At 50.3% G+C, this 21,121-nt stretch overlaps 1 protein-coding gene across 2 annotated transcripts in view; it reads right to left on the bottom strand.

Annotated features, from left to right (window-relative positions):
• The window catches only part of SEC14L2 (SEC14 like lipid binding 2), a 42,254-nt gene extending 24,028 nt beyond the window's left edge, over positions 1-18,226 (bottom strand). For both annotated transcript variants that reach the window (XM_063315388.1, XM_063315387.1), the window contains exons 1-2: positions 18,119-18,226; positions 2,469-2,544 (exon numbers count right to left, since the gene is read on the bottom strand). In XM_063315388.1, the coding sequence (XP_063171458.1) occupies positions 2,469-2,544; positions 18,119-18,172 (130 nt within the window). In that variant the 5' untranslated portion in view covers positions 18,173-18,226. The remainder of the gene's footprint in view (positions 1-2,468; positions 2,545-18,118) is intronic.
• Between the last annotated feature and the right edge of the window lie 2,895 nt (positions 18,227-21,121).

The raw sequence follows: 21,121 nt of genomic DNA on the forward strand, positions 1-21,121 counted from the left end.
TCTCAGGCCGCTTTGGGTAACGGTTGCTAACACCTGGGAGGGGGTGGTTGCTAGGAGGGAGGGGGCGGGGTTGGTTTTGAAGCGAGGGTTTTTAGTTTGTATTTGGCGCGCTTTTGCTCATTCTCAGCTTTCTTCGTATTTGCATACTATCCTTTCAATAAATCAGTTTTAATCACTAAACTCTGGTGAGACTGACTTTGTTGGGATAAGGCAATCATTACATGGTGTTTCCTAATTTAGTGTGTGTGTGTGTATGTGTGTAAAGCTACAATAATAATATTACACACACACACACACACACACACATGCAAAGCCTCTGGGACTAAAAATGCCTAGCCCAGCACTGAGTAAATTCTTAAAAAGAAAAAAAAAAGTTAAACCTTGTATCTGATGTCCCTTAGCATATTGTGATTTAATATTGTCTTTTAGCCAAAATTATGTACCTTTCCTGATATTGCCAATTTAGTTTTGGATATTTGGAATATTTGAATACTAAATTCCTTGTGCTGGTTAATGACCACAATAAAGACGGCTGCTGCCATCTGATGAGACGCTACTGAAACACCTGCCCACCTACAGATGCAGGTGGGCCTTCGACACTCTGCATATTAAAAGGGAGGTCTGTTCCCATTGCATCTTATTGCAGCTGGTAAAAGGTATGTGATCATTATGCAAAAGTTCCAGAGGCAAATGGATTTAATTTTGTAAGCCGCCTGGAGTCACTGTTGTGAGTTAGTCGGCCATATAAATGTATTAAACAAATAAATAAAATAAGAGTGTCCTCCCACCTTTATGTCTGCATTCAAAGTACATGTAGCCTGCAAGAATAACTTTCTAGGTCTTGCCTGCCTTTTGCAGCTTGGCAGGATATTTTTGTGCTGTTTTGTTTTTCTCTACCTTGTCACGTAGCCTGCCCTCCTCCCTCCCTCTTCTCAGACATTGCGGGGGCACCGGGCATTTTTTATTCCCTTCAGCTGTGTGTCTTTGGTGCCTCCAGGATGTGGGGACCCATCCAGGTCTGACTGTCCTCCCCAGAGGGTACCTGTGGAGATTGAGCTCCGACTGGACAAGCATAAGGTCTGCCGAAGCAGCATCTGCCATTTGATCCGCAGCAAAGACTCAGCAAGGAGAAAGAACACGCAAGATGCACGCTAAAAAGAGGAGGTGGGCTTCACACATTGCATTAACAGGCATTGGCTTAGCCTGTTGTGTGAACCATGGTGGCTTAAATAAAACGTGGCTTACTGCACTGAGTAAGCCAAGACATTTGCTTGGGCACTGTTTGCTTAGCTGGGTAAAACTACTCCTGTCTTTCTCCTGTTGAAGCACGGCTTTGCTATCTATTCCTGCCCTGGTCCAAAGAAATAATCTGACCGAAATAACTGCTTCTAGCATCGTGGCCACTGAATCTTTTTTTTTTTTTAATTAACTAAATATTTAAAAGCACAATCCAGGAAAAAAGAGAAATGAGAAAGATTAAAAGAAGGCAGAAAAGAGATTAACAAGCAGTGTGAAGTAATACTAGATCAGCGCTGCCTGTAAAAGAACTCAGACAAGTCAGCTTTCGATCATGAATAAAAGCTGCCAATTTAATAGGAATCCTAAGGCAGAATAAGCAGTTCACAGGAGTTCACCGATCTGCTTCAGAAAATTCTCCCCTTATTTAGCAAGTCAAGGAAGAGCAAAAATGTTAAAGTCTCAACTTAAAAGAAACCCAGACTTCAGATGCAGTATGAGTTCATGTGGAGAATTATAATCTATGATTGGTTTCCAAACTGAATTAACTTCTGTATCAGAGTTATTTCTGCGGTTGATGTATACGGTCAGTTTAGTCATCCTTCTAAAGAGGGAATTATATGGGATTTCCAACATGAGGCATATAGTATTCTGGCAGCTGTTATCATATATAAAGCTAACTCAGTAGGATTTATGTATTTATTTGATTTTTACGGCTGCCCATCTCACTGTGGTGACCCTGGGCATTTAACAGCATTTAAAATAAAAATACAGGCAGTCCTTGTTTAGCAACTGTCTCATTTAGTGGGCAGTTACAACAGTGAAGAAAAGGTAACTCTAAGGTCAGTCCTCGCATTTACGACCTTCGCAGGTCTATAAAGCAAAGGAAAGCTGAAGCAAGATCATAAGCACAGTTGTGGTTTCATTTAGCATTTTGCTTAACGACCAAGTTGCCGGTCCCAACTGTGGTCTCTAAACGAGGAGTCCCTGTACAAGTAACATAAACCCTCTATCCACGAACATTTAGTGATGCTTAACAGAAAAACAGTTGGCAGAAAAGAGAATTCCTTCTTTAAGATTTGTTTTCCCTCTATGAATTGTCTTCCAGAATTGTTGAGCTTTGTAACATTGCCACCAAATACAGAAGAATGTAGCCTTAGACAGAAGCTAACCCCTGGCTACCGAAGATGCATCCAGGCTTGCTTCAAGCATGTTGCAGATTTCCCTCTTACCTCGAAGCCATTTCAACAAATAGTCGTCATCCTGGACAGGAAGATCTGGTAAGATGTCTTGGATATTCTCACGGAACTGTAGAAAAGGAAAAAAAAATGGGGTTGGTGATTCCACTCAAGCTGGAAACTTTCATTTCTCGCTCAAGCCACTTAATGCTTTCTCGGGACTGAGCCAAAATAAAAAACAGCAGTTGGATTGATGTGCCAGACTAGGCTATCCCCTCTTTTCTTTGATGGTATATAGTTCATTTATAACTCACAATGGAGGGAAAATTAAATAAAGTCAAACAAAACTGACAGCAGCTGGGAGGTTGGGAAGCAAAGGGCATACTTTTAAACAGGAGGGAAATAAGATCTGGGGGCACTTAACATTGTCCTACTTAGGTAGAATAGAAAATCCCAGGATTGTAAGATAGACTAGGAAGATGTAAAAATATCAGACAACACTTAAAGAAGCACTGTTCTGTTGGACACAGCAGTCATCAAGGAAGCTACGCATGTGTGAACTGACCCTTTGTGATGTCAAGCCGCATGTTTGAATGCAGGCCAGGGATTGTGGAGCGGGAGTGAACCTGGCTATCAAATTGCACTTAATCCGATTAAGTCATACCCGAAGGCTCTTTCTCTCCCCGTTCAATGAGGTTACTCTAGTTCAGTTTCTCCTCTTTCACCTTATCATGCAAGATCTTTACAAGGTCTTAATCTCTTAGATGCATAATTTTGAAGGCACAAACATTATTATACCTTGACACTATTATCTATTTCAGTGTTATACATTTCTTCTAACAACAGCTATTACGAAAATAAGCATATAAATTAAGAAAGGAGTGTCTGTATTCCAGTAGGAACATATAGGTTGCAAATAAAAATCAGGTCAGGAGATGCCAATCTCTGAAACCGTAGCACATTTTTTTTAAAATGCACTTTTAATTTTTAAAACCTGTTTTCTTGCAAAGCAAAGCCCCACAGATATCTTTAGCTTGAGCTACCTCACAGGGCTGTTGCAGTGGGGAGAAATTGGAGAAGGGGTTTCTCTGGATATCATGTTGAGCTCTTGGCAGAAAAGCAGGGATAAATCTAATGCAGTGTTTCTCAACCTTGGCAACTTTAAGATGTGTGGACTTCAATGCCCAGAATTCCCCAGCCAGCCATTCTGGATGTTGAAGTCCATACATCTTTAGGTTGCCACAGCTGAGAAACACTGATTTAATAAATAAATAAACTCCCCTCCTATTTGAAAATACATTCACCTCCCCAAGAAAAAGACAGAAACATAGGGGTGATATACAGCACCCTTATAAATTTTCCTTCTGATAGGGGGGGGGGGCGGAATAACTGGCCACACTCACCCAAGCCACCATTTTTTGAAGGTCCTAACACCATGCCCCCAATTCAGAATGGCTCATCAGCAAAAAATATTGCCCCCAAGCTGGATTATTCGACCAGGTTGGACCAACCCTGCTTTAACGTAAATTGCAGTGTTGTTGAAGGATGAAAGGGCAGTGGATGCTGAGCCCAGGGAATAAAGCCTGATATTAAAGGCCAATCAGACGAAATGTTCAGAAGGATACCAAGAGGGCTTCACACCCATCCTGGGAAGCTTAGAGGCATAACTGCATGCTCCAAAGGAAGCCAAACAGCTTCTCAACCCTGGCAATTAAGATATGTGGATTTCAACTCCCAGAAACACCGAGTTGGATAATTGCAGCCTGAAAATGCAATGAATTCTCTTATGGTTAAGAACAGCTATTGGAAGGAAAGAATGAATGAATGAATGAATGAATGACTTTATTGGTTAGTCAAATAACCATATCAAAAAGTTGGGCATCAGCCACTATAAGATATAAAATATAAAATATGATACCATAAAACAGCTAAAATACAGTAAGATAAATTAATAAGATTGTTTTTTTAATTTGATCAAGGGGCTCATTTACATTGTGATCTAAACGTATTTTAATATTTAATTGGAACTTGTAAATTCAGATTTAAAATTATTTCAAATCAGATGGCTCATGTTTTAAGGCTAATGTGTCTATCTTCATAGAATTGTAACTTGTACTGGTCAGTGACCGTAATAAAATTGAACAGAACTGAACAGTAAGATCACATAAAATATTCTATGTTAACTATTGGAAAGAGACAAGAAGAAGAGGCAGAAAAATTGTAAAATGCTTCCTGCTGAGGTTGCCCCAAAACCTCTCCAAATTACAAAGGTCAGACAGCTGAGAATCATCCTTTCTAACCAACCAGGCTGAATGGAGGGGTCAATCATCTCTTGACACACACCCAGTGAAAAATTTAATCCAGATTTCTGGCTTCTCCATAGGGTCAGGTGGACTAGAAATCCGTACAGATGTACGTTTTCCATCTAGAAGCAATGGGCTTGAAATAGCGGAAATAAAAGAATGCTTTAAAAAAAATAAATACATTTATTTTAATGTGAAAAGATTTGTTTCTTTAAAAAAATCAAACATGTCGTTACTGGGAACCAGCAAGAAACTGCAGTTTGGTCCTGCTGTGAAAAAATGATTTAGAGTAATCCGGAAAGAAATCTTTTAACTTTTAACTTCCCTGTGAAGGGAATGATGATACCCTTCTTGGCTATCAGAGACTAGCAAAATTTTGCACTGCTATCTTGTCAGTCCTCCCAGGCATAACCTTTAAGGCCCAGGATGCATACCTGCACAGACCTGCAGGCACCTTGATATTTAATTCCTCTCATTCATTTTTGTATTTGAGTGTGCCAAATACCTTTAACCACTCTCAGAGATTCCCCAGAGTCTATAAAAGATAGTGTCGGCAGTGGCTAGGAACCTTCATATATTTTAAAATAAAGTTTCTCATTCTCACGGAGGATTGCAAAAATATGCATGGAATTGTCAATAGACTCCAGGGATAAACTTCTGTTGTACACAAGGCCACTAAGAGAAAGTTATTACAACAGGCTACAAGAAGAAGTGTTAACGGGTCAAAAATTGTCTCCAAAAGGTCCAGCGTCTATCAGCCACGTTTTCTCCAGCTCAGTGTTTCTCAACCTCAGCAAGTTTAAGATGTGTGGACTTCAACTCCCAGAATTCCCCAGCCAGCCTGGAGACTGCCTGGACAAGTCCCTGCAATTTTCTTGGCAAGGTTTTTCAAAAGTGGTTTGCCATTGCCTCCTTCCTAGGGCTGAGAGAAAGTGACTGGCCCAAGGTTGGCTTTGTGCCCAAGGTGGGACTAGAACTCACGGTCTCCCAGTTTCTAGCCTGATGCCTTAATCTCTACACCAAACTGGCTCTCATTACATCTGCCCATTACAGATGTGCAAACCGAGTCAAGAGTTACATAACACCAGTGTGTGAAAAGCATAACTTATTCCCAAGCCATTCTGGAACACCAACATTTCCAGTCACCTGCTGGTTTTACTTGCCCATTCTATAGCCTGACCGGCATCAAATCAATTGACTCTCCCAACATCCTTCCCCATCAGCCCTACTGGTTCTGGGGCATCTGGTGGACCAGAGAATGCTCTGAATGGAAATCCCCCCATTCAGAAGATGCATACATCAGAGAGAAAGCTAGCTGACAAGCTTCCTCTGTAGCAGCTAGTTCTCTACACCCAAGGCATTTAATGGCAGGGAGGTAGACCCCAGCAGTGCAGCCCAAGAGGTATTTCAGCATATGATGATCAGTCTGCTAGTGTCAGCCCCACTAGGTGGAGCAGGCCAGGAAATCAACTCCACGGGAAGGCTAAAACTACTTTTACTGAGATTGACTACAGTAACAGAACCTTGCAAGTCTGATTGTGCTTGTCCTCCGCCCCCTTCCTATACTCCAGTGAATTAGGGAGGTGTCTCTCTGAGCCGCTTCCAAATGTTATCTGGCTGCTCTGGACTTAAAAATGCCTCTCCCCCTTTTGTCTAGGAAACGGTTCCTGCATATCTCCATCACGGTCCTCCTTCTTCCTCTCCCCAGCTAGTGTTAACCGCAGACAACTTTAGCACAACGTCAGCAGAAAGCTGAAAGAGCCATGCTGTTGCTGTCATTTCATGGCAATGGGGACCTAAGTCAACAGAATAGCACTGGTGTCATGCGCTGCCTGCCTCTGAATAATGCACAGACACTGGTTCGATGGATCAGGCTCTGGTTTATTCACAGCGCAGTTACAGCGTCGGAAGAAAAAAGCTGAGAGTGACAGGAGCGCGCCGGTGCGGGGTTTAAATACCCCGCGCCGGTCAGCGCCCCCTCACTCGCGGTCACGTCACCCCCCTTTGTCCAATACGTTGCCCTGCCGGTGGGTGAGGGGTTGTGAGGCCCCGCTGGCGTTCCGGGATCGCCCATCATCGGGTTTTCTATTCATCCGGTGATTGCTGTCAGCTGGGCGATCTCCGTTGTATTGGCGCTGATGGCTTGGGTGTGCTCCGTGATCCGTTTAGTTATTGTTTGTTGGCCGTTAGTCGTTGTGAGTTGATGGCTACTTATCTTGAGCCCCTTCTCCTATTTCCTTGCTATTGTCATGTGTGCCATTGCGCTGATGACTTCAGCTCAACGGCACTCATGACATACTGCCCCCTGTCCGAATAGTGCTCCCCCCCGGTTTTCTGGTTTTTTTTTTTTTTTTTCCAGTGGAGCTGTCAAACGGCACTTTTTTTTCCCTTTTTTTTTTTTTTTTTCGAAATTCCCGCCGGAGTAGTTGTCGCCCCTCCCTTTGCTCCGCCCTCTACCACGTGCCTACCCAGGGTGTGTCCATAGTGCGCATGCCCGGGTCACGTCCTGGCGTGCGCATGCTCCAGCCACACCCTGTTTGTTTGGCTCAGTTCGGCGAGGAGAGAGGCGTGGCTGGTCGGGTGCTTATCAGCTCCAGGTAGGACCCTTCTTTTTTTTATTTAAAGTGCGTCGCCTTTGTTATAGCTCCTGGGCGTTGCCCCCAGGTTGCCCTGTTGACTTGCTTGCCACTCCCCCGCGGCCGGGGGGCGGGGGGAGGGTGCTGGCGAACGCTTGTCACCGCCTCGTGGGCCCGGGGCGGGGGGAGTGAGTCCCGGGGGGGGAGGTCCACCCAAGTCGCGGGCTTGGGGGGGCCCTTTCCCTTGGGGCACGGGAGGTGGGGGGGGCCTGCGGGGGGGGGGTTTGCAGGGGACGGCTTGCTGACCTTGGTTGTGGCTTGTCGGGGTATGCCCGGTGAAATGCTCTGGTCAGGTCAGGCGCGTTAACGTTGTGCGCCGCCACCCATTCCGGGTGGGGGAAGTGTTTCCACCTGACCAGATAGTGTAGAGTTCCTCGTTGCTTGCGGGAGTCGAGTATGTCCCTTATCTCGAAGTGGTGTTGCCCGTCGATCATCACCGGTGAGGGCTGTGGCGTGCTTGGGTGCCATCGAGAGGTGGTTGCCGGTTTCAGGAGGCTGGTGTGGAACACCGGGTGGAGTCTCCGTAGGTTGTGTGGCAGGTCCAAGCGTATTGCTACCGGGTTCACTATTTGCGTGACTCGGAACGGCCCGATGTACTTAGGCCCCAGTTTTTTCGAGGGTTGGGGTGACTTTAGGAACTTGGTGGATAGGTAGGCCATATCCCCCGCTTGGAACGTCGGTTGTTGGCGCCGGTGCTTGTCGGCCTGCTCTTTGTAGGCTGCCTGTGCATCCTTCAGCGCCGCCGTGATTATTGGCCATGATTCCGCGATCTTCCGTCCCCAGTCGCTAGCGTCCACCTGGGGTTCCGGGGGTTGAGGTAGCTCCGGTATGGGGACGAAGTCGCGCCCCGAGACTACTTCGAACGGAGTTTTCCCCGTGCTCGTGTGGACGGCGTTGTTGTATGCGACTTCGGCGAACGGGAGCAGTTCAGCCCAGTCGTCTTGGTGATAGTTAGTATATGAGCGTATGAATTGCTCTAAGGTGGCATTAAGAACCTCTGTGGCTCCGTCCGTCTGGGGGTGCCAGGCCGTAGATAGGGCCTGTTGGGTCCCCGTCAGCTTTAGGAAGGCCCGCCAGAATTTGGAGGTGAACTGTGTGCCCCTGTCAGTCACCACACGTGCGGGACATCCGTGTAGCCTGTACACGTGGATGAGGAAGAGTTTGGCTAGCTGTTGTGCGGATGGGACCGACGTGCAGGGGATGAAGTGGGCCTGCTTTGAGAAGTAGTCCTTCACCACCCAAATGGCCGTTTTCTTCTGGCTGGGTGGGAGGTCCACTATAAAATCCATAGAGATTTCCTCCCATGGGCGGGAGGGTTCTGCCACCCGTTGTAATAGCCCCGCGGGTTTGCCTGGTGCCCGTTTGGCCCTAGCGCACGTTGGGCAGGACGCTACGTATGCTTTTACGTCTCGCCTGAGCGCGGGCCACCAGAATTGACGCCGTATTAGGTGTAGGGTCTTGAGGAACTCAAAGTGTCCCGCTTGTTTGGCGTCGTGTGACCTATGCAAGATCGCCTGGCGTTGCGAGTCCGGGACATAGATTCTGCCTTCCCCCCATGCCAGGTCCTGTGCCATCGTTACCTTGTCGGGGTTTGCCAGGAACCAGGGGTCGGTTTTGAGGGCGGCGGCGAGGTCCGTGCGCATCCCCCTGGTAGTTGCGGTTGGCTTCTTCTGGTCGTAGGTTGTCCCGCCGTCGGCTGCGCCGTAGAGTCGAGCTGCCTCCGCGCGCCGCTTCGGGTGGTCACGGCCATCCCCAGTTGCGAGGCGGATAGGACCGTCCCAATGGTATCTGGGGCGGGCTCTTCGTCTTGGGGCAGTCGGGAGAGGGCGTCGGCCAGGAAGTTCTTTTTGCCCGGCATGAACTTCAGCTGGAAATTAAAGCGGCTGAAGAATTGGGCCCATCGGACCTGTTTTGGGCTAAGGCGTCTGGGCGTTCGTAGGGCCTCGAGGTTCCGGTGGTCGGTCCAGACCTCGAATGGTTGGGTGGCTCCCTCGAGTAGGTGTCACCATGTCTCTAGCGCCGATTTTACCGCGAAGGCTTCTTTCTCCCAGACGTGCCATCGCCTTTCTGTCTCGGAGAACTTCTTTGACAGGTAGGCGCATGGTTTCAGGAGTCCCGTGGGGTCCTTTTGGAGCAGGATGGCCCCCAGGGAGAAGTCTGAGGCGTCGGCTTGGACCACGAATGGCCGTTCTGGGTCCGGGTGCGCGAGGATTGGCTCCGTGGTGAACAGCGCTTTCAGCTTGTTGAATGCGGTCTGGCACGCGGGAGTCCAATTCAACACTGTGCCCGAGTTCTTGGCGCGTCGGGTGTCCCCCACCCCTTTGGTTTTGAGGAGGTCCGTTAGGGGGAGGGCTATCTCTGCGAACCCCCGGGCGAATGACCTGTAAAAATTCGCGAATCCGAGGAAGCTCTGGAGTTGGCGTCTGTTGCGGGGGCGCTCCCAGTTTAGCACCGCCTCGACTTTTGCGGGGTCCATTTCTATGCCGTCCCCGGAGATTCGGTACCCCAGGTAGTCTAGGCGCGCTTTGTGAAACTCGCACTTTGTAGGCTTGGCATAGAGCTGCGCCCCTCTGAGCTTGTCGAGGACTTGCCTGACTAGGGTCACATGTTCCTCGTGCGTTTTTGTGTAAATAAGGACGTCGTCGATGTAGACCAGGACCCCTTTGAACAGATGTTCATGCAGTACCTCATTGATGAGCTGCATGAACACCCCAGGGGCCCCCGCAAGTCCGAAGGGCAGCACTTTGTACTGGAAGGCGCCTAGGGGGCAGTTGAACGCAGTCTTCCATTCGTCCCCCTCCCTGATTCGGATGCGATAGTACGCCTCGCGAAGGTCCAATTTGGAAAAGACTTTGCCCGTGGACAGGTGGGCGAGCATGTCCTTCACCAGGGGTAAGGGGTATTTGTTGGACAGGGAAGCCGCGTTTAGGCCTCGGTAGTCGGTGCAGAGCCGTAGGGTGCCGTCTTTCTTCTCCCGGAATAAGACGGGGGCTCCGACCGGTGAGCATGCTGGCTCTATGAATCCCCTATCTAGGTTTTTATCGATGAACTCCCGGAGGGTTGCCATCTCCTTCGGGGTCATCGAATAGATCTTTGGTCTAGGTAAGGGGATGTCAGGCAGTAGGTCGATCCGGCAATCCGTCTTGCGGTGGGGGGGTAGTTGGTCAGCTTCCGCCTCTCCGAAGACCTCGGAGAAGTCGGCGTATTGTTCCGGTAGGTCTGCTGTGGTAGCAGCGTTGTCCTGTGTAGTCGCCTCCGCTCGTCCTACAGTGGGGTTGGTTCTGCCCGCTGGAACTGGTGCCCGATACTCGCCGTCGCCGAATGTGAAGGTGCGGGTCTCCCAGTTGATGCGCGGGTTGTTTGTCGCGAGCCATGGCATCCCCAGGACTGCAATGGGCCGTCCGATGTGAGTGACGACGAACGATGTGCGTTCGGTGTGAGTGCCCATTTGCAGGGTGACCGGCTCGGTTTGCAGCGTGGCTGGTTTCCCTCCCGCTGTAGAGCCGTCCAGCTGGTGGAATGCCAACGGCATGGGGAGGGGGAAGCAGCGGAGGTCGAGTTTGGCGACTAGGTCGGGGTGGATGAGATTTTTTGAGCACCCCGAGTCCACTAGTGCCGCGGCCGTGGTGGCTCCGTTGCCGGCAGAGAGTTTGATTGCCGCCATTATTACGGGGCTTTCGTCGTTCCGTCGAGGTGGTCCGCGCTGCTGTCCCACCGCCTGCCTCGCAACGCGTTTCAGGGCAGGCGGGGAGCTTTTCCCGCCGGCTGGTCGGGGTCTACGTTATCCTCTTCCCCCCAGTAGGCGTCCCAGCCTTCCTCTGGTGTCGCTGTGGCCACGGTCATTCGGCGGTGAGGGGGCGGCCCCAGGTTGGGTGGTTTGGGGCTAATTTTCGGGGTGGGTTTAGGCGCACTGGTCGGCGGTCGGTTGGCGAAGCAATCCACCATCTTGTGCCCTAGTTTGCCACACTTCCCGCAGGGCTCCTGATTGAATTTCTTTTTTGGGTATATGGGGCCGGCCATCCCCACGTGTGGTGCGGGTACCTTTTTGCCGGCATAGTTTGTGTCTTCCGTGGTTGTCATGAGGAAGGTGCGGTGCGCGTGTTCGGCTTTCCCCGCGAGGTGGATCCACCCGTGTAGCGTTTCTGGGTCGTCGCGGTAGAGGGCCCATTGGAGAACGTCGCGATTGAGCCCCCTTTTGAACATTTCCAGCAGGGTGGTCTCGGACCAGTCGCTGACCTTCCCCGCGAGGGCTTTGAACTCCAGGGCGTAGTCTGGGACCGTGCGTGTGCCCTGTTTAAGTCTTTGGAGTGCGCTTTTCGCCCTTACTTTGGCTAGGGGGTCTTCAAAGTAGTTTTTCATCTCATTGATGAAGGCAGGGAAGGTGGCGAGGGCGGGGGAGCTGGACTCGTACAGTTGGACGTACCAGTCCGCCGCCCTGTCTTGTAGTTTGATCGCCACGGCGGCGATCTTGTCGGCTTCTGAGTCATAGGAGTGTCCGTGCCTCCCCATGAACTCCCTGGCGTTCGTTACGAAGAACGAGAGTTTCGTGGGGTTCCCATCGAAGAAGATGGGGAAGTCCTTTGGGGCCCGGGCGTTTTGCGCGGCCCTGCCTCTCGCTTCCCGGCCTGTGGTGTCGTCCGCCTGGGCCGTCTGCTGACCCTCCGCTGGCCCGTGGGGGTTCGGTGCTTCACTCGGGGTGTGGGCCTGTGCGGGGACGTCGTTGGGTGGCGCGGGGGGCATAAGCGACTGGAGCATGGTCCGGAGTTCCGTCAGTTGGGCCCGCATGGCCACGAGTTCAGCTCGTGCCTCCTCGTCCCCGGCCCGCGCCGCCGCTGGGGCCGGTTCCGTCGGTGCGTCGGCGGGGGTGGGTTGCCGGCGGGGTTCATCCTCCCTCTGCCGCTGGTCCGCTTCCTCCGCCGTCTGCTGGGTGTCTCCATCGTCCTCCTCCGTGTTGACCGCCATTGGGCTGTCGCTCCACGCCCGTTGCTGGGGTGCGATGTGGGGCGCGGGGTCCTCCGCTGGTTTCGGAAGGCATGTTGCTCCCTCCCGCGGTCGGGTTGCCTCCGTCGCCATCTCCCCTTGGGGTTGGAGCTGAGGCTCGGGTCGGGTGGGGTGGGCGTCCATGGCTCCGGGAGTCCGCGGTGCCTCTGGCCTTGGTCGGTCCTCCTCTGTCTCTTGCCGTGCGGCTCGCCCTCCTTGCCCGCGTCGCTCCAGCTTCATCTTGCTGGTCTTCTCGCCGTCTATTCCTCCCGCGGCTCGTTGTCGTCCGGTGGGGCTCGGCGAGGCTGAGTTTATGACTCTCAGCTTTATGTCATGCGCTGCCTGCCTCTGAATAATGCACAGACACTGGTTCGATGGATCAGGCTCTGGTTTATTCACAGCGCAGTTACAGCGTCGGAAGAAAAAAGCTGAGAGTGACAGGAGCGCGCCGGTGCGGGGTTTAAATACCCCGCGCCGGTCAGCGCCCCCTCACTCGCGGTCACGTCACCTCCCTTTGTCCAATACGTTGCCCTGCCGGTGGGTGAGGGGTTGTGAGGCCCCGCTGGCGTTCCGGGATCGCCCATCATCGGGTTTTCTATTCATCCGGTGATTGCTGTCAGCTGGGCGATCTCCGTTGTATTGGCGCTGATGGCTTGGGTGTGCTCCGTGATCCGTTTAGTTATTGTTTGTTGGCCGTTAGTCGTTGTGAGTTGATGGCTACTTATCTTGAGCCCCTTCTCCTATTTCCTTGCTATTGTCATGTGTGCCATTGCGCTGATGACTTCAGCTCAACGGCACTCATGACAACTGGCCACGTGGATGTGAAGCAAGCCTTCTCCTGGCTGCCCCTCTGTCAAGCCCACCAAGGGAGAAGATAGTTGGCAAGCTCATCTGTCTTCTTTGTTTTGTTCTTAAGATGAACTGCAACTGCCAGGCCGAGCAACCAAGTCCGTAGATACGGTTTCCCTGGTTCCCAAGTCCCACGATAGCTCGGCTTCCTCTACCCAGTTGCCCAAGCAACCCCATTCCCTGGGCAGAGATGCCAACTCCCACATGGCAGGCCCCTGTATAACAGTGAAGAAATATAAGTTACAGATCTCATGTCATCATACTCCATGCAGCCATCCCAAACTCCAGAGGTGTGGACTTCAAGTCCCAGAATGCTCAGCAACATTGGGGAATTCTGGGGTTTTTAAATCCACACCACACTATTCTTTTATTCTTTTAGGTCTGTGGCAACAAGCCCATCCAACAATTGAGAATCCTGGGTGACTCAGAAATTAGGGCTATTGCATCTCTTGAGCTCCTATTAGCAAAAGCAGCCACTGTTGTTTCCAGTCGAGACGGGCAATTTGGGAACTGAACTCTACATCCCATTGTCCTTAGCCAGCAAAATCACTTTACTGGGGTCACATATATGAAAATCTTGGAGTGCTCCTTCTGCACTTGACCAGGGTCTTGAGGGAAGAACTACTGGACCAGGTTTCCACAACCCATCAACCCTGCATCATGATTTGCAAGCCACACAAGAATGTTCTTCATCAGGAAACCATGATTAAGCACACAGTGGCTCAGCACAATGTGGGAACCCACTTTTACTTCGATCATTCAGGATTTCTTGGCTCACATTCACCCCCACTCCCCCACCCCCAGTTCTCTGAAGCTGTTAAAGGAAATGTGCTCTGCGTCCTGTCGTTCAGTGGAGCCAGGGGCCCTTCAAACTTTGCTGTAGGGCTCCCCTGATGGGGTGTTTGTCCTAGTATGATTCATCTGCACCTTCTTTGAGGGTTTCCATCTGTAATGGCATGTGAGAAAGACCTTGGGAGACAGAGGAAGAGATGCTGCCTAGGGAACAGTCAGATAAGGGAGGGCAAAGCCCTCAATGGGTGCACAATGGGTGGAGAAAGAGGCTCAGGAGGGACCCTCCCTAGTTTCTTGGGCTGCAAAGGAGATGACGGGAGATTTGTACCTTCAGACTTGCAAGAGACTGTCAATGTAGCCTTACAATAAAGTAGAATTAGCTCATCTGGTCGTGTTTCCTGTCCGCTCTGCCTGGGAGGGCTGGCACCATCATCATTCAAACATTTTATTCAAAGGGCTTGTGAGCTTTAAAAAGGGCTTCTTCACAACTAATAGACTAGAATATCTTTAAAAAAAATTACCCCCCCTTTTTTATCATAGTGCCAAACACTCTTACTAAGAATAAAAAATTAGAAATTAAATTTTAAACAGGGGGAAGAAACAGGTGCTGCAAATGCAGCTTCTACAAAAACAAGGTAGGGCCACAACTGTTACTGTCTTCCTCTCTCCCTCTCTTGCCTGTGGTTCGATGCATGCAAAGGAAACAAAAAAGTCTTTTCTCTTAAAAAGAATATTTCTCTTAGGCCAGAAAAAAGCTGGAAGCCAGGGGGAGCGGAGAGGGCCCATAATTTTCCCTTAAGAATTTTTTCCTCCCTGTGAAAATGGATGAATAAGTACTGAAAGACCTGACATTTGATCCAGGGAGGGACAAACTATGACCAAGTCACCCTGTTTCAGCCCAGGCTACTTCTCAGAGTTATTCTTCTGGGGATAAAATTGGAAGAGGGAGTGCAATGTACATCTCTGTGACCATTCATTCAGATTTACGACGGTGCTGAAAAAACGACTTGTGACCAGTCCTCGCACTTACAACGGTTGCAGCATCCCCTGCGGTCACATGATCACGATATGGCAACCAGTTCGCAGTTATAGCCATTGCAGCATCCCAGTCATGTGATCACCATTTTCAACCTTTCCAGAAAGCAAAATCAAAGGGGAACTGCATGATTCGCTAAACGACCACAGTGATTTGTGTAACGATTACCGCAAAAAAGGTCATAAAATTGGGTCAGATTCACTTAATGACCACTTCACTTAGCAACCACAATTCCAGTCCCAATTGTGGTCCTTAAGTGAGGACTACTTGTATTTCACCAGGTAATTTATTCTAAACCAGTATTTCTCAACCTTGGCAACTTTACAATGTATGGACTTTAACTCCCAGAATTCATGGCTGGCTGGGGGATTCTGGGAGTTGAAGTCCAGACATCTTAAAGTTGCCAAGGCTGAGAAACACTGTTCTAAACTATAGATACAACACCTGGCTTCAGGCTTAGCTCAGCGTGTGAATTCAGGCAACACTTTGGGATAAAGAAATACCTGTGATTTTCCTGAACAATTCTGGCACATATCAACAGAAAGCCCACACAATTCTTTTAAAAAGAAAAAGAATCCAACATACTTCACAATGGCCAGGTCTGCTAAATTAAAATTTCTGAATGAATAACAAACGGAGGGAGGCATCACAACAGATTAGTTCACGCTTATTCTAAACCAGGATCTGCTTAACTGGTTTACTGAATTAACCACAACTGAGTGGGTTAACGCCATGCACTGAGCCATATACCATTGGCTATAAACCACAATGGAGCTGAGCCCAAACCAGCAGAGATGAACCAGTTTGGTGGACTTCATCCAACACGTTAGACAAGACTGAAATGGGAATCCAGCCATTGCTGGAGCACATGATACCAAAGGAGGCTCTTCTGCTAAGCCAAAGATGGTTTAAAGATTGCATGTTATGTCAACACAACCACTGTGGCATGTTTCACCTGTCTTTAGAGCTTAGCGGGTAAGCTGAACCCTTTTCCTAGGCCTTAATGCAAATCTTATTGTAATCCCTTCAAATATTAAAACTGAGCACCAGGTGCCAATAGAGGAGAGTTGGAACATATCCACTTAGCGTCAAGAAAGATGGATCACCCTGCTTGGAGAACACTAAACTACACAGTTTTTTTTTAATCCAAAGCTTAAAAAATGCACCAGTAAGGATACACTTCCCAGAAGCCATATAATGGCTGTGCTCATACAGACTTAACTGAACCATGCTTTATCTAATAAACCTGGCTTCCTGGATTCAGCATGAACCCAAGCTGGAATTTTTACAGTGCAAGGCTAAGCTGCAATTGCCTAATTTGTGGGTGAGTGTGTTGTGCAGACGGATGAAAAGACTGAAGTATTGGAGAGAGAGGGAGAGAGAGTTTACAACGCAGAATAGGACACAACAGCATCTTAGAGGAACACAGCAATTGTATTTTGTTAACCAGGATTAAGAGGAAGCAGGTTGTGTGAATCCAGTCTGTAACTTGCTGTCACCCTGAAAAGAAGCAGAACTATTAAAGGGCAAGAACACCCTGGAATCTGGAGGTGCAGTCTCATTTGCTTCTTCCAATATCAAAGGAGGCTGAGCGCCAGCAATTCATGTCTACTTGGACGGCCAGTTCGTTTGGAAACACCATCCCAAAATAAGGGAGCTAATTTCAACATGTTAACGAGATTCCTTTGGTGTGCAGACATAAATCGGTTTATCCATTTTTAAAATCCCCCAAGGGCCCTTTGAGAATCTTCTGCATTTGCAACAGGAGACAAAGGTATCCCAAAAGGAACTCAGAATTGGATACACGAAGGAAAAGGATCTGTTTAGTTCACAGGGAAAAGACTGTGCTGGGAGGCACACAGAATATAGTGCCCGGGCTGCACACTGCCTTAGGCATGTTGTTGTTTATTCGTTCAGTCACTTCCGACTCTTCGTGACTTCATGGACCAGCCCACGCCAGAGCTTCCTGTCGGTCGTCAACACCCCCAGCTCCCCCAGGGACGAGTCCCTCCCCTCCAGAATATCATCCATCCACCTTGCCCTTGGTCGGCCCCTCTTCCTTTTGCCCTCCACTCTCCCCAGCATCAGCATCATCTTCTCCAGGCATGGCTAACTGAATAATGCACAAGGGTATGTTCCTCTAAGGGGCGAGCAACCTTTTGAAGCCAGACCCCATTCTTCCCCGGTTCACTTAAAAAAACAACACACTTTTGGAGGGATTTGGAGAGGGTCCAATCAAAGGCATGCATCAAACCCTGTCATTGCAAATAATCTCAGGAATCCAGGCCATCAAACACCTTTGACCGGCTTCGTTTTGCCCTTTGGAGATGCGGAAGGATGGAAGTCGCTCGTGCAATCGCTCCTGGAAACCCAGAACCTTTGCCCCGACCTTGCGCGCTTGCCAGCCTTGATGGAAGCTGCCCGACGGGTCAACGACCAAGAGAGTCCGCCTTTCCTCGCGCCCGGGGCTCCCTAGCGGTGTCAAACTCCCACTATCACCATCCACACCGGCTGAGAGTGGTGGGCCCTTACGACCCTCCACCCTAACCCTAACCCCCGATCTGCTCGGGAGCGCTTCTCTCCTGCCTACAGGCAAGCCCTTGCGCCCTCTTCACCCCCTCCCGCCCTTCAATTACAGCCACCCCGCAAGGTAGGCGCGCAAGATTCCCAGTCACCGCGCCGAGGGTTCGATCCCCCGAGCGGCGAGTGGAACGCTGCCCGCGAAGGAGCGGAGCGCGGAGCGCTGCCAGGAGGCGCGGAGAGCGCTGTGCCCAGCGGCGGCGGCGGCGGCGGCGGCGGTCCCTCCCGAGGCTGTCCTTCGGAAGCCCGGCGTGGGGGGCGCGGAGAGCAGCCCCGAGGCGGCCCCGCCAGGCCAGCCGAGAGCTGCCCTCGCTCCAGCGCCGCGCTGGCTGGGGATGCGCGGGCGCGTGGTCCAAGTCCGACGGCGCGGGAAGGGGTCGGCGCGGAGAGAAGCCGCCTTGGCGCGCCCGGCTTGGCCAAGGGGGGCTCCGTGCCCCGACGCCGAGCGGGCAGGCGAGGGAAGGGCGCGATGGGGGGCATCCTCTCTGCCAGGGGGGCAGGGCAGGGCAGGGCAGGCGCTCCGCTCACCTTGGCCAGCGCCGCCTCCTGCTTGGCGCTCAGGTCGCCGACGTGCCCGCTCATGGTCGCCGCGCCAGCCGCCTTCTAGCTGCCCGGGACAGGCGCCGGCGACTTTCTGGGGCAGCGGGCTCGCGGGCCACGCCCCCGCATCCCGGGGAAACGCCTCGCGCGCTCGGAGGGGAGGAGGAGGAGGAGCCAACCCGCCGGTTGGGGAGGATACGGCGCTCCAGGGGGCCGGGAAACTACTACTCCCAGCAGCCCCGCCAGCATGCCAATGCGGGAGGAATTCTGGGAGTCATAGTTGCAGTGGCCGGCTCCCAGACTGAGCGGGGAGGAACAGTCCGCGGGCGCGGGCGCGGGCGCGGGCGCGGGGGAGGGGGGGGCGGCGGCTGTGTTTCCCGTCGGTTGCAGGAATCGGTAAATGGCTGAGCTTGGAGATGCCAGGGGCTGCCCACCCTGTCGCCCCGCCTCCAGCTGTCTTGCATTGATTGACTGATTGATTGATCGATTGATTACGTGCCACCACGTCCTTTTCGGCTCCTAGATATTTTCCCTGACGATCCGTCCCTAGCCTGGTCTTTCAAGTCTCCCAACGGTGCCCCCATCGCCACCGCCACTGAGCCCCTCCCGCGTGCCGCTGGTCCTCCTCCTCTTCTCTTTCCTTCCACCTTTCCCAGCATCAGGGCCTTTTCCAGGGAGCCGCCGGGTCTTCGCATAAGGTGTCCGAAGGAGGCACTACCGCTCCCATAATCCCCAGCAAGAACTCAGGGGATTTGTAGCCCAACCGGGAGGGCCCCACCGAGGAGGCGGCGGCGGCCAAGAGGAAGAAAGGCATTTCGGCGCCCGTCGGAGGGACTTGGCTTGGTCGGCTCGGACGTTGTCTCGGGGTGAGGAGCGGGAGAAGGACGGGCAGGGCTGCGGAGGCAGGACGGGGGGCAGCCTCGGGACTGGGAGGCAGAAAGGGGAAGAGGACCGAATAGAGCTTCTTGCCTCTTTCTCTCGGGAGCGACCGGTGCTCACGGGGTTCCTGGCCAGAGAGTTGCCTCGTGGAGTAGATTTGGCTCAGACCTCTCCTACTCCAGCCTTGGGTTGGACGAGACCTCCAGCACGCACCGGATGAGCAAGCTCCACGGAAGTGAGAGCAGAAGAGACCAAAACGTCTGCACTGATTTGGACAGAAACACAACGCAAAGGAGCTGCTTGGCCCCAGAGATTTATGGGGCAGTTACAAGTTGGGAAATGCTCTTATTGGTGCGGGGTGGGGGGTGCGGGGTGGGGGGGATTTGTCCGATATAGGAGACTTGCTAGGTCTAGAGTTTGGCAGGTAACCCAGTGTTCTTCAGACTTAGCAACTTTAATAGACTTCAACCCAAGAACTCAAGAATTCCACGCAAGTGAAGATGGAGGGACTCAATGTCCATACAAGTTAAGATGGGTGGACTTCAACTCAAGAACTCAAGAAGACCATATATCTTAAAGTTGAACCCAAGAAGTCCACACAACTTAAAGTTGCTAAGATTGAGAAACACTGATGTAACCAATAACATTTTCAAAGTAGATGGGTTATTTTGGAAACTTGTGCCATAGTTCTTCCCTTAAGTTAGCTGCCATTCATATCATTTCCCCATATTACAGATGGGTGAGGAGGGAGGCTTAAGGCATCTGTTGACCAAGGTCTCTTGCTGGGAAGAAGAAAGCAGCAAATAATGGCCAGTCTCTATTTTTGGGAGAATAAACTCCAGATGATTGAATATTTCCATCCTTAACGAGACGTACGGATCCCTTGGTGGATGGAGGACGGACACAAGTTCAGTGGGGCATTTTTACCACCCACAAAGATGGAAGGATAGTTTTAAGATGCATTGGGAATAAAACTCCACAGAAGTCAATTAAAGTCCAATTAGAGAAGATGAATTTTTTGTGAATACAACTGAACCACCAACCACAGAGTCACATGTGGTATCATCCCAGCATGGTGTGACTCACTTATGGCTCCTGGGTAACAGGATAGTTATTTAAAAAGTTAATTTTAAGAACTGGGAATGAGCAATAATGAGAAAAGGAATCCTGGGAACACTTGTCAACAAACACAACACGATTGACTCAGGACAATGCCATGACAGAGAGGTGGATAGGAGACCATAAGGAAATTCCCAGGTTGTAGGCTAGGTTAAGAAGTTGAGAACACATCTCAGAAAAAGAGAATGGGAAACAGTTTCTGAATTGTTCCTAAGAGAACCTCCATCTATCTTGCTGGTATATTAGCCAGGAATCCCCTAGAAGCTGAGCTTAACTCAAAGATGACATTATCTTAAAGGAGCTGGGGAGGTAGAATAGAATGTATTAAGAGACTTTGGGGATTCACACAAGGACACAGCCTGCATGTTTTCAAACCAGTATTTACCTTGTCCCAGAATGTATATTTTCTTTCTTTTTATTAACTAAATACGAAAAATGAAGAAAAAGAATACACAAAATTATAAAAGAAGAAGAAAAAAGCTGAAGAAAAAAGACCACAAAAACATACAAGATGTATATTACAATGTACAGGTAGTCCTCACTTAATGACCATTTGTTTAGTGATGGTTCAGACTTACGACAGTGCTGAAAAAACCGACTTACAACCGGTGCTCACACATACAACTGTCTCAGTGTCCCATGGTCATGTGATCATGATTTCATCGTTTGGCAATGTGATCATGATTTGGTCATTTGGTTCACATTTATGACCGTCGCAGCATCCTGTGGTCACCTGATTGCCATTTTCGACCTTCCTGGCCTGCTTCTGGCAAGCAAAATCAATGGGGAATGATGTGATTCACTTAATGACCAGTTGGTTTCCTTAACAACCATGGTGATTTGCTTAACGACTGCTGCAAAAAAGGTTGTAAAATTGGGTCAGATTCACTTAAAGACTGCTTCACTTAGCAATCAAAATTCTGGTCTCAATTATGGTCGTCAATAGAGGACTACCTGTATGTTTTCTAAAAATAAAGACACTGCGAATCATTC

The sequence above is a fragment of the Candoia aspera genome, chromosome 15 (genome assembly GCF_035149785.1).
Source record: "Candoia aspera isolate rCanAsp1 chromosome 15, rCanAsp1.hap2, whole genome shotgun sequence".
In the NCBI taxonomy this organism is placed as follows: domain Eukaryota; kingdom Metazoa; phylum Chordata; class Lepidosauria; order Squamata; family Boidae; genus Candoia; species Candoia aspera.